Source organism: Candoia aspera, chromosome 8 (assembly GCF_035149785.1).
Source record: "Candoia aspera isolate rCanAsp1 chromosome 8, rCanAsp1.hap2, whole genome shotgun sequence".
Taxonomy (NCBI): domain Eukaryota; kingdom Metazoa; phylum Chordata; class Lepidosauria; order Squamata; family Boidae; genus Candoia; species Candoia aspera.
This window is the reverse complement of record NC_086160.1, coordinates 2060015-2081697: the sequence shown is the minus strand read 5'-3', so window position 1 is coordinate 2081697 and position 21683 is coordinate 2060015. Positions and strand designations below refer to the sequence as shown.

General features: G+C 40.3%; 1 protein-coding gene across 1 annotated transcript in view; it reads left to right on the top strand.

Moving 5' to 3' along the window:
- Positions 1-20648, top strand: part of SLC2A9 (solute carrier family 2 member 9) — a 44314-nt gene extending 23666 nt beyond the window's left edge. The window contains exons 8-12 of the mRNA XM_063310708.1: positions 1601-1711; positions 4242-4343; positions 5844-5919; positions 9843-9970; positions 17121-20648. Of these exons, the coding sequence (XP_063166778.1) occupies positions 1601-1711; positions 4242-4343; positions 5844-5919; positions 9843-9970; positions 17121-17375 (672 nt within the window). The 3' untranslated portion in view covers positions 17376-20648. The remainder of the gene's footprint in view (positions 1-1600; positions 1712-4241; positions 4344-5843; positions 5920-9842; positions 9971-17120) is intronic.
- The last annotated feature ends 1035 nt before the right edge of the window (positions 20649-21683 follow it).

Sequence of the window (21683 nt, the reverse complement as noted above, 5' to 3'; positions counted from 1 at the left end):
AAAGGGTGGGCACCATGGCAGAAAAGGTTCTCCCCTGGGCCCCTGATGACATTCTCTAACAGATAGGACCCAGAGCGTGACTGTCTGGCCGGATCCAATAGGATGAGTAGGCACAATCAGGGAGGGGCGGTCCCTCAAGTGATCTGGCCCCGTGCTATGAAGGGCTTTACAGGTAGTTACCTACCAGCACCTTGAATTGAACCCAAAAACACAGTGGCACAATGGCTGTTCTTCAAAGGCATCCCCATGTAAAGCATGTTGCTGTAGTCCATTCAGGAGATGACTAGGGCATGAGTGACCATGAGCAGTGTCTCCCTGTTCAGTAAGGAGCACAATTGGCACACAACGTAAATTTGTGCAAAAACTCCTCCTGGCCACGTCTGCCACCTGCTCTTCAAACAGGAGTTGTGAGTCCACCAATTCTGTTTGGGGTAGTGCAACCCTATCCAGAACCCCATTTTTCAAAGATGGAAAAGAACTTAGAACCTGTTTGAAGACAACATGTGGGGGTGCCTGCAGGCCAAGACGTGGGGAAAATATACTAGGTATGTTCAGGCTAAGATTCATAGCTTCTGTAGCACATTATTTCTGCATTTATAAAATTCCTTTATCAATAAGTTCCTTAAACCAGATAATAGGCTATGCAGAGATCCACATTAAAAGGACAAAATATGATTAGGAGTGTATGTTGGCATACATGAAACTTCTGTTGAGAACACCTTAAAATAACTGTGTTTTGTTTGTTTATTTGATTTCTATCCTTTGCTTCAGGAGCTCAAAACAGCATAATAGTGTTCCCTCTTCCCATTTTTCCACACAACAACAACCCTGTGTGGTAGATTGGGCTGAGAGAGCTTTTATAGCTGAGAGTGAATTTGAACCTGGGTCTCCTCCACTCTATCCAAAATTCTTCACGCTGACTCTCAACCACTTGTTTTATCCTGGGCTTGCAGACTTGCCATCGATTTGGCTTCAGGTGTTCGCAACAGATACTACGTGGTGTGCACCCTGAATATCATGTAGTCTTTCAGATCTGGAACTCTTCACAGCCCTAATTGCTTACAAATGATTCGGTAGTGGAATAAAGCAAGAAACAATACTAGCAATTTTGCCAAGCATGGCCTTTTCAGGAATTTCCTAACTGGTTTCTGCTGATAATGTTATTCTTCAGAAAGAACAAGGCACAGGGAGTCAGCTTTAAAATATCTATTAAAGAGCAGAGATTCCTGCATTTTATAGCAGGTAGATGTGATCTTTAGCACTATACAGGCATCCTCCTCAAGTTCTCATTAGATTCGTTAAATAATTTGTACTAAAAGTCAGGATTTTAACTAGTATCTTTCTGTATTAAACACTTGGGTGTTTTTAAGGTGAATTATTGACAGCCTTACTAGCACTTAGAGGTCCAACAATTGTTGAATTGTTGAGATCGGGGGGGGGTGTGAACTGTGGAGTGGACTGAGGTGCAGTTGTTGTTCAAAACATAGTTTACATTCCCTATCCAGTCCATCATTAAATGTATGTATGTAGGACTTAGAAGTCGATTAGGGCTGAATGACTTTTTTGAACCCAATAACTGGAAGACGGCTTCTTGTTCCAGATTTGGTTCTACACAAATGACATTTTCAGGGGAGCTGGCCTAAGTCCTGAAATGATTCCATACGTCACCTTAAGCACAGGAGCTGTGGAGATTTTGGCTGCTGTTTTCTCAGTAAGTGTGCGATGGTTGGATAATCTATAAGAATGTATAATGAGCACACAATCCAGAATGAAATCTTTTTCAGTTTCCTTCCTATTCAGTTTTGATCTGGTAATAAGGAAATAGAAGGATTGCATCTTATAAAAACTTTGAACATTACTTGAAAATTCTGAATGAAATAGCTGGTCTAGAAAAATAATATGCTAATATTGTGCATAAATGTAATATAGCCTCATAAGTGTGCATGACACTTTGGAGTGAATAACTGGCATAGTTCCCCATCTCAAAGATTTTACTTTTTTGAAAATCTAAAGGGAAAGTCAGATAAACAACTGTGATTGTGGCTAATGTTTAGTTGCAAGCTTAGGAGTTCTTTCATCTTGCTTTCAAATAGACCAATACTTACCTAATTAACTTATGGAACTATAAGTGGCAGGAGGAAAAGAACTCCATAATCCAGCAATGGAAAAAAAAATAGATGGAAGTTACTAATAACTGGTTTATCTTTAAAATATGTAGAACTAAAGTTAAGTGTGTAAGAAGTCTTGGCTTTAATTGAAGTGAAGTACGTTGGTAATTTTCTTGTTGAAATCATTGGAATGGCTATTCTAAGAATACTGGAACTTCCAAGAAAGCATACTTAGGATTACCCTTGAAATTTTGGTTAGATAAATCTGTAACCTGTCCCATTGGAAGATTTTGTGGTCAAACCTGCCATTCAACTATATTTTCCTTAAAGACAAGCGTATATGGAGATTCAGACTTTTTCTGTTACTGATGGGGAACTGCCTGAAAAAGCCACGTTTTGGAAACAAGTGGCTGAAGCCTTCATTTTCTGCACTGAAGCTATTGGAAGGAAGAAACATACATGGTACTTCATATGAAGCTGCGATTTGCGGAATGTCAAGAATGCCATGTATGTCTTTGCATGTAGAGTGGCTGGCCCTGGCAACTAAAGTCCTTAGCATTCTGACTGATGCTATGAGACATCATTGGAATAAATCTACTTAAGCACCTCTCTTACAAAATATGTGTATGTGTTGTTACTAATACATTGTTGTTCTAGTAATGTATTAATATACACTGGAATAGGTGTTAACATAGCTGAAGATGGAATGTGAGGTTATGAGTATAAAAGCAAGAAGAAATTTTAAAAGCTCATAGTATTTTTTAAAGGTTTGTAATAGGAATAGTTGTTCAGGTCTCCTGCTGACTGTAAACTCCCTAGTTTTAGCCACTGCAAGCATGCAAACCAAATTCCAGTTCAGATTTGTGATCTGATTCAGTACATTTGAATCTGAGACTTGTTGGGTTGAATTCAAATATCAAATCAGTTCTATTCACAAATCTGATTCTTTTTGATAAAGTGTGAAAGTGTAAAAGCCCATTAAATTACTGAGTAATGTATCCAGTTAGATTTGACGTATCACACTGACTAAGTTATTTAGTTATTCAGACTTGCTTCAAAGAAGAGGTTTGATCAAATTGACTCTGAATCAAAGTTTTGCACAATCTTACTAGGCATTACCCCCTTTGGTTTATCCCCCAACCCCCACAGCATGCAATTGGTGATGTTCTGCAGTACAGAACAGTAGAAGTTTGGCTATGAAAATGTATACCTAGTTGTTGGCACTCTGACACACTGAACTAGAAATGATGAGAAGCTCAAAGCAGATCCTAATTTTGAACCAGGTGCATAATGCCATAGTCCCCTCCCCATTGAATGAGAGCTTTTTGCCAGAAGGATCTTATATTTATCTGCTTATAATGATAGAGGGACGCGGTGGCGCTGCGGGTTAAACCGCTGAGCTGTCGATCGGAAGGTCGGCGGTTCGAAACCGCGCGGCGGGGTGAGCTCCCGTTGCTCGTCCCAGCTTCTGCACACCAAGCAGTTCGAAAACATGCAAATGTGAGTAGATTAATTGGTACCGCTTCGGCGGGAAGGTAACGGCGTTCCGTGAGTCATGCTGGCCACATGACCCGGAAGTGTCCTATGGACAACGCCGGCTCCAAGGCTTTGAAACGGAGATGAGCACCGCCCCCTAGAGTCGGACACGACTGGACTTTACGTCAAGGGAAACCTTTACCTTTACCTATAATGATAGACTGTATCGTAATTTATGGTTTATGGTTTTAATTTGTTTATTTTGTTGTAAATAGCCCGGAGTCCCCCTTTGGGGGAGATGGGCAGTGACAGACATTTGAAATATAAATAAATAATGAACCTCTTCGCTTTAGGAGTCAGGTTCAGCTCAAGGAGGAATGTACTGCACAATAAAAGGACAGAGTAGGACACTAATATGGCGGTAAGAACATAAAGTATCCTATAAAGTTAGAAGACAGGCAGTTTATACATTTAACTGAGAGCAGTTAAGTGTTCAGTGATCACTGTATGTATGGGAATTGCCCTTGATTTGCCTTGCAAAAAGCATGGCTCTGTGGTTGGAAAGAGCTGCCTAAGGATGGTCCCGTCCCACTAGGGTCTTAGGGTGAATCCATCCACCGGTTCTCTGAGCTAATTAACCATCTATTTTTTCTTCAGGGTTTAGTGATTGAACGACTTGGACGCAGACCTCTTCTGATCGGGGGCTTTGCTTTGATGGCTTTCTTCTTCATCATGCTTACTGTGTGTATGACTCTACAGGTGTGTACAGGTCAACTGATCCGCTTACTGTTAACTGTGTTAAGCGTGTATTCTTTTTAATCATTCTTATCTGCAGCAAATTTAAGATCTTTCGTGTGTAACGTTGAAATAGAGCAATGGACAAATACTAATTGCCTTTTGTCAATGATTTAATAAGCCGGCTCAAACTTTACATTGAAAACATTATGGTGGTTTGCAAGATTTGTAGTGTGACAGATTGAGGCCTAACAATGAAGTGTTTTACCTGATACCTATCTGTATTCATTGTTTTTGCAATAATACCTTCCCAGTTTTGTTATAGCAGACTGAAAAACATAGAAATGTTTCAGAACCATTGTGACAAACCATGGTTCTAAACTATATCTTCACCAGCCCTGATTTCCAGTTTTAAATACAATCTCCTTTCACGAAGGTTAAAGCATAATCCCAGGATCACAACAGTGAAGGCAGAGAAAGTTGCTTTGAGGCATGAGTGTTTGCTCCTCTTTTCCAAAGATCTGGGACTGCTTTGCATAGCTGTCTGCCTAAGAGCCTTTTGGCCTGGTGGTACAGATCCTGAACGTGCATGTGAGGTGCTCTATTAGTGAGTTGTGGCCCTTCCTACTTGTGGTTATTGGTTTTATCGTATTCTTATTTTATGACATTTAAGCATCAGAGCACTTCCCGAATGCTGCTCAGTCTTGAAAAGAATAACAAGGAGAAAAAAGGCATCAGATAGTACATATCTACCTATAATAGAATTAAAACTTTGGCTCAGGAATCCGTTCTTTATAGCAAAGCTTAATTAATTCTTAATTCACAATCTTGGCACGTTCCTAGGATGGGTGTCCTGCACAGGACTGAAGCAAAGGATGACCAGAGAACCAAAGGATTAGGGGCAAGAGCAGGCAGGTGGCTGGGTGGTCAGGGACTGGGTTAGGTATGGCCTTGGCTGATTCAGACAGCTACCCTCTCAGGCTTAGCTGCCTGGCAGGGGGGAGAGCTTGGACTGGCACTGGACCAGAGAGCTGTCCCACTGGTGCAGACACAGAGCAAGTGCCTATCCTCTCTCCCTTCGGAAGCCTTCCACTGATGGATTAGTGTCAACCTATACAGAGTGTTTTTGTTACTGTTCCCTTAAGCTCAGTAATAGATTTGGGTTTATGTGCTAGCTGTGATACAGTCTATTAATTATTGGAGTATGTTATTCTAAGATGGGATTAGATGGCATACCAACTTCAAAAGCCAGGGAATCAGCAAATTGGACTTTGTATCTCTCTGTGAATGTTGCTGTCACTGTCTGTAAGAAGTCTGGGGATCTCTTTGTATTTGATTTATGATGATTAGTGTCATTTTTTTTTTAACTGCCCAATAGCCAAAGCTCTCTGGGTGGTTTAAAATGAATCACAATAAAAAAGTACAATTTGAATAAAAAATACAATAAAATGCAAAATAAAAGCACCATATAAATTAGGTTTACATAAAAATAATGCATTTTTAATGTTACCATATATTTTTCAGGATCAAGCAATCTGGTTTCGGTATCTCAGTATAGTCTGCATTCTTGCAATAATTGCCTCATTTTGCATCGGACCAGGTAATGATCCACTTTTCAAAGATGCTCCGACTGAAAGAGCTGCGTTGGTTTTTCTGATACAATTAAATGGCTACATACTGATGACTACAGCCTGTAAAGGTGGATCAGGGTGGGATAAGGGATAAAACAGGAAATAAAAAATCTCTGTGACAGTATAACTTAGTATGTTACCCAGGTGATAATAGATATATTGGGGTGGTTGAGAAGGAAATGCTTCTCAACCATTAGATGACATGTGCCTATGAATGATATGCTGTGCGGCATTATTAAATATAAGAATGCTGTATCTTGTATTATAATTATTATGATTTGGTTATTATGTGCTGTTGAGTCAATGTCAACTTGTGGTGATCACATAGATAGACCTTCTCTAGGATGATCAGTCTTTCAGGCCTCCCAGTGCTGCACCCCTTGCCATTGTAACTGAGCCTATTATATCATGTATTGTACATTACAAAGCTTTTTATACTAGAGTACCAAAGAGTTCTGAACAGCAATTCAGTTTCCAAAAAAGCTGAGACTGGAGAGAGCTAAAGACTGGAAACTTGTAATGACATACTTACAAAAAGTGCTAGAACGATATTGACCGAGAAGCTGACCCACAGATTTAAAAATTATATTCATCTACATTTTGGTGGATCTCCCCAGAATGTGAAAAAATATTAAGGCTAAAATAAATGTATGACAACATCTGATTATTATTCTGAAGATTTCCTTCAATGACCAAGAATCTCAGGTAAACACTGAATTTGGAGAACTGGAATGGTTCAAAATAGAAATGGAAGTGAGACAAAGATTTATAATTACAAGAATGATAGGATTGGAAGAGATGATAGCGGGGATCAAAATTGGAGGTCAAAACAGAATTTAAGATAGGCAGATCATACCACCTGCTTAGCTAAAAGTAAAGAAGACTTAGAAGTGGTCATTATAAAAATAGAAAGTGAAAAAATCCAGGTTAATGTTAAATATCAGGAAGATGAAGGTAATTTCAATCTGCATTCTTGGGGGATTTATAGTTGATGGAGAATGAGTAAAGGTTGTAGATTGTTTTGTTTCATTGGGCTCAAATAATAAAACTGGACAATGTGGAGAAGAAGTTAAGAGGAAATTCATCCTTGGGAGCAAAACTATGACAACTTTAGACAAGAAAATGAATGAGAAGGAATTTTCAGTGATAACCAACCAGAATTAAACCAGTGATCTTTCTATTGGTAATTTATAACTATGCATACACTAAGAAAATCAAGAAGCTAAAACATCTTCAGTTAGGGATTTTAAGAGCACCATAGATTGCAAGAAGAGTAAGTCATTCTGTCCTGGATCAAATTAAAACTAACTGCTCCCAAAATTTTTTAGCTTTTTTACATATCCACCAAAGATGATAAAAAGTCCCTTCTTGGTTAATCTACATTAACCTTAACTTTAGTAAGGTAAAGGTAAAGGTTTCCCTTGACATTAAGTCCAGTCGTGTCCGACTCTAGGGGGCGGTGCTCATCTCCGTTTCAAAGCCAAAGAGCCGGCGTTTGTCTGTAGACACTTCCGTGGTCAAGTGGCCGGCATGACTAAACGGAACGCCATTACCTGCCCGCTGAAGCAGTACCTATTAATCGACTCACATTTGCATGTTTTTGAACTGCTAGGTTGGCAGGAGCTGGGACTAGCAACGGGAGCTCATCCCGTCACGCGGATTTGAACCGCCGATCTTCCGATCGGCAAGCTCAGCAGCTCAGCGGTTTAATGCGCAGCGCCACCACGTCCCCAACCTTAACTTTATCATACCATAAGTAGCCGTGCCACCCAAATCTCAAATCGTGGTCTTCTAAGTCCAATAACCTTCTATTTCTCAGCATCACACACTCTTTCATCCAAACCAAATAGCAAGCAGCAAAATACAGTTTCAAATTGGGTAAAGCTAAACCTCTTCTTTCTTTAGCATCTTGAAACACCTTGTGTTTAACTCATGGTTTTTTACCTTGCCAAATAAATTTAGATATGTCTGTCTGCCATTGGGTAAAGGTAAATCTCTTTTCAAAATAGATATTGTCTGAAACAAAAATAACATTCTATGTAAAACATTAATTTTTATCACAGAAATTCTTCCCAGCAATGACAGATATAATTTCTCCCATCTTACCATGTTTTTTTTTAATTTTAACATTTTAACATAATTATTTTGAAACAACATAGAATTCATATTTGTCAGACTAACACCTAAATATTTTACTTTTTTCTCAATTTAAAACCTGTTTTGTTCATCAGTTCTGTTTGATCTGATATCTTCATATTTTTTGTTAACGTCTTTGTCTTTTGTTCATTAATCTTAAAACCAGCTATGCACCAAATTCTTTTAATTTTCTCATTAGTAATTCTATCCCTTTCAGTGGATTCTCCAACACCAACACAAGGTCGTCTGCAAAGACTCTCAATTTATAGCCTCTTTTTAATTTTTACACCAATTATCCCTTCATTTTGCCTTACATCTCTGTTCAAAACTTCCAAAACCAATATAACCAAAAGCGGGGATAATGGACAACCTTTTGAGTCTCATATGGAGTTTTAATCTCCATTAACGATGATTTGTGCTTTCTGTAGTGTCTATATCGATTTTACCCATTTTATAAAATTCTCTCCAAAGTCCATATTCTCTAAAACTTTGAACAAAAAGGGCCAGTTAAGATTGTCAAAAGCTTTCTCTGCATCCAAAAGAATTAATGCCACTTCTGTTTTACATTTTGAAATCAAAATGCAGATTGATTGAAGTGACTCTATATTCACTCTCATCTCCTTTGCTGGAATAAATGCGAAGACCCCCGCATAACCCACTTCAATTCTGTAGCGAAAAGATGGGCTATAAATGCAATGGGGGGAATTAATTATGTTATATTGGCTGATGGGACAGGCAAGGTGACATGAGCCAAGAGCTCTCAAATTCCATCTGCAGCCCTGTCTTGGGTCTAGCAGGAGACTTTGGTGGGCTGGACGTCTAGGTGCCTTTGTCATCTGAGATTGGCCGGTTCGCCTGGACAGAGCAGCGGATAACCTGCAGCATAACAACTGTAGTAGTCTGAGTGATGTCTGCTGTAAAGCAGTGAACTTTGGTTGCCTTTGTGTGCTGATTGAAGGTCTTGGTATTTGCAGATTGACTACAGTGCTTGCTTATGCAGCTTTTCTTGTTCTGATGTAGCTGTAAATCAACATACAGTAGTACATTGGGCATGTTTTAAAGGTTAAAACACCATTATCTGAGAAAGCGCTGCTTTTATCACCCAAGTGCTGCCATTGTTCCTCCTGCAAAAGTGAAGGATGCCCAGAAAATCCTACAACTTCCTGTGCTTCTCCTTAGAAATGAAGAGAAAGCTTCTCTGTTTTTAACATCCAAAGACAAAGTGCCCTATTGGGAAAAGGGGTTGCAGCAGCTGTAATGCCCAGAGGCTGCCCAGTGGAGCTGGCTTTTCTGCCGGGACCATAGAGGCTGCAAAGCTGCTTCAGAGGCCCACCAGGAAGGAAAATGTTGCTGGCGGAAGGCTGCAACCTCAAACAGACTTTTTGCCATCTGAGTCAATGTATGATCCTGCCCAAGGAAAGGGTGGTAGTGGGTACAGAGTGCCCCCAGATGATGGAGAGGAAGAGGGTGCTTAAATAATGCCGAAGAGCAACGTCTAGTATAGGTGTCAGAACATAGTCACACTCTTTGACTGCTTTACAATATTAGCTAGGAAGCTGCTGCAGGAAGCGGGTGGCTTTGTGGGTTGCTTGAAACCACCACCAAGGGAAGAGGAGGGCCCCTGCAGAGGGCTGTGAAGCCCGCTTCCCTGAGTGTCCTTGAGCAATAGGTCCGTGGCATGAATAAGCTTCGGGCCTCCGTTTCTCTTACCAGGAACAGGTTTATGGAACAGCTCACCTTGGTCTCTCCCATGCAGGTGGGATCCCGTTCATCCTCACCGCAGAGTTCTTCCCGCAGTCTCAGAGGCCAGCAGCGTTTATGATTGCTGGTATCACCAACTGGCTCTGCAACTTTGTGGTTGGACTCCTTTTCCCTTTCATTCAGGTATGGGCTCTGAATTCCAGAAGGCACCAAAAAATTTTTAAAAGGGCAAAATAAGGTTTGTGGTGGGATGCACATGAACCTCTCTTGATCTGTTTAGAGTATCTTTTTTTTAGTCTTTAAAAACATTTGATTGTTTTAAAAAACTGAAAATGATTTTTTTATATATATGAAGTATATAAAATCAAGAAGACTTCCCCTGGTATGACATTTGGTATAGAGAAATAAACTGGAGAGAAATAACAGAAGATTACATTTTGAATTACAGACATTCCAGTATTTATGACCTTCATGTGCCCAAAACACCATTTTTGCTTTTGTTACTTAAGATAATATAAAACTTATGCATACATGCCCTTGATACTATTTCCTTTCAGGATAAGCAGTATTATGCAAACAACAAATTTTCTCTTCAGGATACTGGAAAATGTTCCTCAAATGGGGGAAGGGGGTCTATGCTTAATGTAAAAATGCCATTCTGGGGAGGGGAAAGGGGCAACTGATAGTCCTGCCCTCAAATCTTACCTTTATTGCTTGCCCCTTTTCCTTTCTCAGCATAGTCTTCCAATCTTATTTTTCTAAAATATAATATTTAAAAAATAAGTTTAATCTATATTATCCTTCCCACTGCTATTTGATTATTATTACTAGTTTTGAGCACTATTCTATTTTTTGGGTCACTTGAATTTCTGGTTTTAATTCATAATTTAAAGGAGACTTTAATAAGGAGACTGAAAATTCTATTCCCGCCTTAGGCCTGAAAGCCAGCTGGGTGATCTTGGGCCTGTCATTCTCTCTCATCCCAACCCACCTCACAGGGTTGTTGTTGTGGGGGAAGTTCTGATGTAGCTGGAGAGGGAAGGAGTACTAGGGATGTTCCTCACCTTGAGTTATTTATAAAAAAATTAAAGACGGGATAAAAATAAAATCAAATAAATAAATAAATTTGTATATATAATCATAGAGCAGGGCTGAGCCTGTTGGATGAAAGGTTGGAGACCTGAACCATTCTTCATTGCCAGTCCTCTGGGGTTGTATACTTAGTTCTACCTCCTACCTTTACCTGGCATCTTCCTGGCTTGTGAGTTGGGGATCCTTCATCCTGTGTGTCTTACTGCCAAGTAAAAAAAGGGGCGGGACAATAAAAAGGAAATAAATTCATAGGACCACCTCTTGGCCCTATAGTGTTGAACTGTGTGGCTAGGGAAATTAGTCCCTCCTGGAGATAGACCAGTCTCATAAGAGATACAGTAAATAGAATAAAATTTAATTTTAAATTGTTTTAATTTTTTTTTATTTAAAAAGAGATTGTAAAAATTATTTTTAACTTTTAAGTCATTACATGCAAAACATCAGTGGTGGAGGACATAAAAATAAAACTATAGGGCAACTTAAAAAAACAACCACTTAGAAGAGTTAATTGAAAAATATATGGGAAAAGATAAGGTTCTGAGCAGATACAGAGCATGTTGGTCTGTTCCTGTTTTGAGGCAACTTGATGTAAAAAAGTGCCAATTTGCATAAAACACTCAAGGACTGAGCCTCCTCCTAAAACATCCAAAAAGTGAGAACCCACAAGCTTCGTAGGAAGCTTGTGCAGATCTTGCCCTCAGGAAGCTTTTCCTTACATTTAAATTAAGCTTAGGTAACTCCAACTTGCACCCCTTATTTCTCAGCCTAGTTTCTGCAACCATGGACAATAGTTCTGGCCAACTTTCCTATGGCACCCTTTTTTGTACCTGAACACTAATATGTACCCCCTCAGTCTTTTCTCATCTAGGGTGAATATCCTGTTTTGTTTTGTTTTTTATAAATTTATTTATTTTATAAAGGCCACCCAACTTATAGCAACTCTTGGTAGTGCAGAAGATAAAAACAATCCGATACAGAATTCTTCAGATTTAGAATTCTTTGTCATCTTTGCTATCCTCCTCTGAAGCTGTTAGAACCTATCAATATCATTATGGAAATGTGCCCAGAATCATATAGGTCTCATGAATGCAGAGTAGAGGGGGAAACAGGCTTCATATTGATACAGTGCTTTTTCTGCAGCAGCCCAGAATTGTGTGACTATGGTTTAAACTCTAAAGGTAGGTCATTGGTGACTTCACATAGCCACTAGATGACAGCCAGAATTAGGGTGGCTGTTAATGAGGTTGAATTTGCATTATTGATTAATGTAAACTCATTGTGAAAAGCATTCTGGATCTGAGTAAGAATGTTGCCTACTTCCGTGCCATCTGGGCTTGAATATATGCCAGAAGATCACAGCCATTTCCACTAGAGCATCAAGTGCAAAACCTTCCATCAGAGAAGTACCAGATGATTCAGGACCTGGGGATAAAGTGAGATACAAATATCTGCTGTTGGAATTAACAAAAGATAAGCATTCATGAGTGGGCCAAGCCATGGGATTTTGGTGTACAGGGCCCACTGGCCAGGCATCACTGCGATATTATATTACAGTTGGTGCTGATCAACTTCTTCTTGGAGCCACTGAAATTCTTGGCTCCAGGTCAGGTCATGCCATGCTCCAGCAACTCCAAGGACTGATGAACTCAGAGGAATTCTGCAGCATCCTCCAGTCAGACAAGAGGTTGACAGGAACCTTTAAATCTTGGAACCCTCATGCTATAATTTTGGCCATCACACACAAGCTTGGAGTGAAGAGCAGTGCCCAGTGCCAGCATAAGGTAGTACACTATGCGGAGGCCAAAGGTATGGGGGCACCGAACAGGAGATAGGGATTGATGTAGTTCTCTGACAGCAACCAAGGAGATTGGGCTGGTGAGCCAGATCTTTGTGGGACTGCTTGGGGACAGAGTCAGCAACCCAATATTGCACACATGTTCATGATTGCGTTTTCATGAAACACTGAAACCGAAACTAATCAACTCAGTGTATTGTTATCAACTCAAGCAATGTTGTTAGTTTACAGTCCAGAACATGGGTTAATTTAATACATTAAATTACAGAGATAAGAGTAGCATGCAAACAGCCATATTTTTACCATAAACTGAAGATTTTTAATTCTTGAATTGGCATGGTTTATTTTTTAAAAATAAAGATATTGATATAAGCAAACAATGCAACTAAGATTGGACCCTTTAAAATGGACCTGCTAGCAATTCTATACGCATTTGGGAAAGAGCTCTTCTAGTTTCTGCCAAGGCAGGCAGACATCCCACTAGAACAGCTTCCCCAGTCAATGTGAGTTGAGAGTCATCTTTTGCTCCTCTGCCCAGCAGATGCAAAAGGGCACAATGACCAATTTAGCTGCATAGTACGCTCCTGCAGATCATTGCCCAGTTCTCCCAGCTTTCCATCCTAATTGGCTATCCCTACTAGATATCCCTTCTATCAGAACTTGCATTCTTCTGAAAGAGCTCCTCTGAATACATCTCCTCTAAGGGAACCACCTGGGAGGGAGAACAAAAGTCAGTAAGAGAAAGTGGTTGTTACTTGGGGAAATAATTACATATCTGCCTACCCAGTTACCCTTTCTTACTGGCATGATGTGGAAAATTTGGCCCATTGGCCATACTTGCCAGAGCAACGGCAGTGCAGATGAGACTTGTGCACTTCCTTTGACCAGTTTCCTGTACTGCAAGAGAGAAGATCTACCACCTCCCTTGCCTCTACTCTCTCTTCCCCCTCGTATGACTGGGACAGGAGTCTTCTTTGGTTTGCATATGGCTGTGTGCAGGAGAAGGAGGAAGGGAAAAACTTTACGGTTGATCACCTTTCCTCACCAGTGGGTGGTTTTTCTCTCCAAATAAAAGTACCATGTGTTAAATTTTACTGGTGCCCAAAACATTTTGAATTTGAATTGTTTCAGGCTCCAAACGCCTAATTTCTGAGTTTGAAATAGCCTGTTCCAACGTTACCTAAAGTGTTCCAACTATTCAGGAAGTGTTCCAATCTGTGTTTCGTTCAAAGCAGGTCATGATGAGATTGGAACACCACCAGACTGGTGGTACTGATGTGAGAAGACTTCCAGCAAGTTTGGAACTGCAAACACTTTTACTGACCTTCTTGATCCTGGCAGAGAGATGGCCTTAGTTGCCCTGATAAAGGAGGGCAGCGTGACCTGGTTGATAGTCTAGATCCCTTAAGGGATGGCCCATCTTTCCACCCATGTTAAAAGAGTGTCAGCTGGTTCTCTGAGCCCAATCCAACGTGCTCACTTGGGTGTCAAAAGCCTTTCAGGTGAAACAGAGAAACTTCCTCCTAAAAGAGTTTCAGATGGAAAGGGGTTAAAGGAAGACCTATGGTTGATCTGTCTATCACTCTCAAACGGTTGAACTAGGTAGTGGGGAGAGACCATCAGAATCTGGGAACATACAGGTTCCTCAGTTGGGTTTCCGTGTCAGGTGAATGGGGTGGCTCCATCATCACCACCACCACCTTTCATGTCAGGAACGGGGGCATCTATTTCAGGCTGGCTCAAAGCCAAGCAAGCAGAGCTGCAAACCAGAGGAATAATGCTGCAGTCTACGGACTGGTGGAAGTTAGATATAATTATCTGTTAGATATAATAGCCTATTATAATTATTATATTATTATTATAATATAATTATAATAAATATATATAAAATAAATATAATAATAAAGAAAAAGAAAAACAAATAGATAATATAAGATATAATAAAATATCTATTAGATATAATAATTGACCATGTTATCCTTTTGGGGTGGCTCAGGGGGTTAGGGGTGGGCTGTGTAGTTTTGTGCTGGTTCACCTCCTTCCTCCAGGGCCGTTCCCAATCGGTGGTGATAGGAGAGGAGAGATCCGGTCCTCGGCCCCTCCACTGTGGGGTGCCGCAGGGTTTGGTACTCTCTCCTCTCCTATTTAACATCTACATGAAACCACTGGGCGAGATCATCCGTCACCACAGGATGAGGTACCATCAGTATGCTGATGATACTCAGTTATATATCTCCATCCTGGGTGAAGTAAGTGATGTGGTCTCCACCCTTTCCAAGTGCCTGGGGGCTGTGGGGGTCTGGATGGGGAACAACAGGCTTCAACTGAACCCTGATAAGACAGAGTGGCTGTGGATTGATGGCCCCTCGGGTTCCAGGAAGTTGTCATCTTTGGTTCTGGATGGGTTGGCACTGGGGGTCCTCCTGGACTCGCGACTCCTTGAAGAGCAGCTGGCAGTCGCAGCCAGGAGGGCCTTTGCACATCTTCAGGTGGTGCGCCAGCTACGCCCATTCCTGGACCGAGATGCCCTCCGAACAGTCACTCATGCCCTTGTCATCTCCCATATAGACGATTGCAATGCGCTCTACATGGGGCTACCCTTGAAGAGTATTCGGAAGCTTCAGCTGGTCCAGAATGCGGCTGTGCGACAGTTACCGGTGCTGTAAAATCAGCCCATGTGACACCACTATTATGCGACACCACTGCATTAGGTACCAGTTTGCTTCCGGGTCCAATTCAAGGTGTTGGTTATGACCTTTAAAGCCCTACATGGCATGGGACCAGGGTATCTGAGGGACTGTCTCATCCTCATAACATCAACCCGCCCCACCTGGTCAGGCAGGGAGGGCATGCTACAGACCCCATCAGTGAAGGAATTTCATCTAGCGGGGTCCAGGAGGTGAGCCTTCTGTGCAGTGGCGCCCACCCTTTGGAATATCCTGCCCCTGGAGGTGAGACGGGTCTCCTCGCTCTCGGACTTCCAGAAGAAACTGAAGACCTGGTTCTGCCGCCTTGCTTGGGAAGGGGAGAGCGATAGCTCCACCTGGGGATGGCTAGTGCCATAGCACCTCTTAGTGATTGTGTTCCATCTCCACTTGGATTTTTCATTTATTTTATTTATATCTTAATGGTAATTTAGATGGCTATGTTTTTAGTGTTATTCTACTGTAAACCGCCCAGAGTCCCCCATTGGGGGAGATGGGCAGTGACATAAATTTAATACTAAATAAATAAAATAATTAGGATTTTGATTTTTTTCCCCATGGAAAATTATTTGAACTGTGACTTCATTATCTTTTGTTCTAATATGTAATTTATTATTTGTAAGATTTCTACACCCTTGATGTGCAAATAATATAGAGTACATAGTAAATATATTAAAATATTATATATATAATATTAAAATATATAATAAGTACAATAATGAACAGTAAAAGGCAAATGATAGGTTCAACGAATTCCCAGGTGTTATATTGCATTCAGAGCAAAATCAGTTTCCAAAGGTTTTCTGGAAAAGCCATGTCTTAACAGGTTTCTTGAAGGCTCCCTCCTCCAAAGCATTGCTGTATATAGGTGGGGACCTTCAGCAGGTGGGCAGAATCTAACTCTAACTGCCTATTCAGTTTTTCCTTTTTATTTCTTAGTTCTTTTATTTTGGGGTACAGCTTACAGGGGATTTATTTGGCTTATTTTAGGTATAAATTAGGATTAGTTAACTCCCTCCGCTTGATGCCCTTACCAGTCAGCAAAAGGAGGACAACTGATGAATGGGAAGGCGGGGTTTGGAGGATGTTCAGAACATCAAGTTAAGATTTCAGGTGATGGTTCTAAACAATTAAAATTAATGGAAATATCAATTTTATGAAGCCAGTTTGATGTGGTGTAGATGCTGGCCTAGAGACCAGGAGACGGAGAGTTCTAGTCCTGTCTTAGGCACGAAAGCTGGCTGGGTGATTTTGGGCCAGTCCCTCCCTCTCAGCCCAGCCCACCTCACGGGGTGGCTGTAGTGGGGAAAACTGGCGGCAGGAGAATTAGGGATGTTTGCCACCTTGAGGTATATATTAAAAAGGCAGGAATAATAATAATAATTATTATTATTTTAAAAATGCCAAATGCAGTCTAAATATCTGGCTGACTGTGCGATCAACTGTAATAATAATAACAGAATATGGTGTGAACCATAGGCTAAGAATGAGTACAAATAGTCCAAAATAGCTCTAGCTGGATGATTTTCTACAGGTTTTGTTGTTCGTAACATGGGGAGTTCAAAATGCAGTGCTCAGCTTCAAAGTGTTATGAAATGCTGGCAGTGGCAAGTGTCTGCTTGATCAAAGGAAGGCGTTCTTGGCCTAATGCTTGTATATTCTTAGTCAGAGATCAGCTTGATACCTTGATACGTGGTACAGATCATAATAATGCAGGTTTTATTTTGCTTTGTGTTTTCAGAAAGGTTTGCAGACATACTGTTTCCTGGTTTTTGCTGTCATCTGTCTTGCTGGAGCCACTTTCCTTTTTTTTGTCCTACCTGAAACAAAAAAGAAAACACTTGCTGAAATCAACCAGGCATTTGCCAAGAAGAAGATGCCTCCAGAAATCCAGGAAATGGGTCATTTTGACCCCAAGGGAAAATCAAGTGAAGAACAAGAACCCAACCTTTCTAATACACTGGGAAATGGGAAAAACAAAAGTGAAATGGCCTAAATTCCATTTTTTACATGGGATTTTTTTGCATTTTAACCAAGATATTTATTAACTTGCTTGTGGTTGGAGAGGAAATAGTTGTAACTAGAGTTGGTATGTAGTCAAAAAAGGAGCTGGATTATCTGAGCGAGGTCACTGATTCATTTCACTATGCAAATTCAGATCTGAGCGCTGATTGAGGCATGAAGTGTTAAGCAGTTAGCATGTCCAAAGGACCTGAGGGGTGCAGTGACTTTTCCTCTTACAATACAGGTCTGTTTTCATGGCAGCCCTCTTAGTGCAGGGTTTGCTTCTTCAGGCAAATGGCTTGCCAGTTCTGGAGTAAAAAGCTGCTCGGCAAGGTTTCCAAAGTGCCCTCTAAACCTCTAGTCATAAAATTAGAGGAGGTGCTGTATCACAGATTGGACTGGAGGAAGACTCCGAATTACCTTCCCTATGCAAAACAGTCACCGAAGAACGTTTCTATCCTGGAAAAGTTAACTTCCAGCTTCCCCACTTTGTGGCGATGCTGCGCAATCTCTTCAACAGTAGCTTGCTTTCATGGGATTTTGACAAGTTTTTTCATGGAAGAACAATTAGTCCCACATGGACAACTTCTTATACTCTTAGGGCAATTCTGTCTGTGAGGAAATACTTAAATCTCAGGTCTTAACTATCTTTTGTTCTGCCACTTTTAAATAAAATCAGGGCCTTAATGTTATGTTCATGGGGTATTTTTATTTTACATCTCTGAGTGGCAGCTACTTTGTAAATAAAATTCAGTGAAATTTTATTTGAATATTGCAGCTAGAGCTATGCCATCTAGTGCTGATCTTTACCCCAAGCCAGTCCAGTCGCAGTGATGTAAACATGTCTTGCTTTGTGGCTTTATAGATACAGTTTTAGTTTAATACATTTTTATAATAAAAGTCACAAGATGTAACAAAGTTGATGCTCAAGAATATTGGTAGCTCATTGCTACCTTGGATACAAATTTTGTTCCCTGCCTTAAATACCACTGCACCCCCCCCCATTTATGTATCTTTACATAGTGCATGTTTATTGTACTTTATTAGTTTCAGAGGCCACCCAACTCTCAGACAACTGGGAAGCTCACATTTTAACTGTGAGAAACAGTAAAATGAAGAGGAAAAAAAACATGACTGGAAAAAAAATTAACCTAAGAGAGGGGTTCTTTTGCATCAGATTTGCAGCACATTTTTGTGACTTATTCATGGAGAACAAAAAAAATATAGAAGGATGGTTTTGGAAACTAGTGCCTGGAGTTGCAATTACTTACCTTTTCCATTTTCCATCTTTTCAAAATGTTTCATTGCTGTTTGTCCACATGTAAATCATGGGACATTTATTTACGGGTAGGGAAGTTGTGGGACTGGGTTTTGATCTTGAATAGGAATGGGGATTGTTATAGTCTATTTAATTTAAAGCCATTGTAAGAATTATTGTACTCTTATTGTAAGAAGCTTCAGAATGGCAAATGCAGCGGAAATATTGGGGTATAATGAAGCCTTGATTAAAATACATATGTTGCCATTTTTTCAGCTTCACAAAGGCACTGAGAGAAATGAAGGTCACTTTCAAGTTCCACCCTCACATTCACACACACACTCAAACTGCAAGGAAGTTTTGGGCATGATTTGGCTCCCAGAACATCCTCCTTGTAGACCTGCTCAAAACGAACTGGGAGACTGGCAATCACCCAGTATTAACTCCAGAATATGGTGAGAGGAAGTCTCGGTAAGGTTAAAAGTGTTGTAAAAAATGTCTCCTCTATTTTTTCCCCTTCCACTCTCTCTACGAGTTGGGAAAAACACTACAACTTTATAGAGTTCCACAAGGCAGTATTTTCATGCAAGATCTCATTTAACATTTGTTCTTTGGTCAGCAGAAAGAGGCTGTAGTTAGAAGAGATGGATGAACAAAAAACATGACTTCTTGTTTCTGAATATTTGTTTTGCACAAAGGGAGAATGATTACTTGATTACTAGCATTTTCAGGTGTTTAAAATATTTTAACCCAGACGTGCTTTTGGGAACAACTATTACTCGTACTGTTCCTCCACTATTTATTTCTATAATCTTGGTGGTGCTGTGGAGCTTCACTTTAGAACAGGCTGCAACTCAACACTGAATTCTCAGATCATCTTAGAAGATACCTACTATCTTCAAATTCAAGCAGAGGGTATTGATGCAGTGTTAGGATATAAGAGACATACATTTATGAAGTTCAGAATATCCTGGTTCACATACAGTATAACTACAAATCCATAATGTGGTTAGGTAAATACGCCCCAAGAAAACCTGGGTTTATTTTTGTAAAAAGAAACACAATTTGAAACTCTGGTGGGTTATGATTGCTGGTTGTTTTAGCCATGGCTTCTTGGGGCAAATCCAGAATCCTAATTTATTTCTGGATTTTTTTATAGGAATAAACATTGTAGGAAAAGAAATTGAGAAAATGTGGAAATCGAACAACTTTATGATTACTCTACATCTGAGTAGGACTTACTAGCTCATTCTTAGCTTTTTAGCAAATCATGGTTAACGCACATCCTGTCTGAGCATTTATGTAAATGTGATCATGTGGTATTCCTATGGAATTCATAACCTATAATTTTACTATTGCCATTCTCTTGCTGCTATATTTTCCTAAGAAGAGAGTGGTATTCTGATTAACTGTGATTAAAGGACCAATGAATGTTTTTTGTTAGGTTATATTTTAGCAAGTTCTAATTCTTTGCTAAAATTCATATAACGGTTTAGCAAACTTTTGGACTAGTGGGTATTTGGAATCTTGTCCATGAGCGATGACCGTCTCACAAGGGGACAGTCAGAGGTGAGTCAGCTTGCTATGCCTGGCAGGGGAATCACAGCACTGCCGCTGACCAGGAAGAGAGCAGGTGAGGTTGCTGCCCATCTCTTCCTCTGCCACCTTGTCTTTTTTTCCCTTGTTCCTGGATGCAACCGCTGGGCTGCAACCAACTTCCACCACTTTTTGTAAAATGCCAGTAGGGTTAGTGTGGGGCCAAGGCATTCTCATGAATAAAAATGACAAGTTTCAACGTAAAGGGATCTTTAAAAAGAACGTGGGGCAGGTGGGACTCTAGAATAACCTCAGTCTAATTTTTCATTTACTTGTTCAGTTATTTCTAGGCTGCTTATGAGCCAGCTAAAACAGTAGCTCTTACGCATAACTACTGTATGATGAGGTCAATGGATACGTATGTCAGTGTGAATGTAATCTGGAACTGAATAAAGTATAACTCCTTTGCTTGCAAGAGTTCTTTTCTTTTTCTTTTTTTCATGGTTCACAGCATGCCTAAAGATGTTAAACTTCAGAATTTAAGCTAAAAATGTTAATTTACAAAAATAGCTTCTCATAAAACTAGAAAGTCTTCCATCCCTCTCATCATTATTGCAAGGAATGCCATTCGGTATTTGGGACTTGATAGGAACACCTTTTTCAAAAGAACAGGCATATGAGAGGTAGTATATCTGGTTTGTGCTGATTCTATGGAGATGACAGTAGCTCGGTCTTCTCCAAGAATCCAGGCTGAGTTCAATTTGGTTACTCCTGAGGGAGTGGATAGGGTCCTTGTTGTTGAGTTCTGCTACCTGTGTGTTAGATCCATGTGTGATGACTAGAACACTCAACTTCCCATTAAATCCAACTTATAAGCATTTACTTAGAATTCTCTTTAATGGTGTGCAGCATTCAGTACAAAGGAAAAAGTTGCAAATGGAAAAGCCTGTGCTTTTCCCCCATTAAACATCTTCAGTGAATTCAAATTCCCCCCCCTACTCCCTATCTCAGTATGTACCCCTCCTTCTTGTGCCTGTTAGTGTAAGAATCTGCAGCTGTCTTCAACAGCTCCTCTCAAATGACCTTGGCATTACAAGATAGTCCAAGGAAAATGATTTCACACTCCAATGATGTTCCCCCTCCCATGCCTCCGACTCGCAAGACTAAAACGTGTGTGTTGAAACATGCATGCGAGTCCAATCAATTGTTCTGAGAACATTTGATCCAGGAGCATGACATACTGCCCACCTGAAAAAAATTAAAAACTAGAAAAATTATTAGTAAAGCAGAGAGGAGAATAACACAACATACTTCATGAAGGCAATTGTTACATGTGAAGAGTATAAAGGGGAGAAAGGGCAAAGGAGCAGGTTTGTCAGGGTATTTAGCAGGGAATTTACAGATTAAGGCAGGAGCATTAACGTGATGGCTGTAGGCCCATTCATGATCAGGAAAATGTTTCCACCTGATCAGGTATTGCAAGGATCCACAGTGTCTGCGAACATC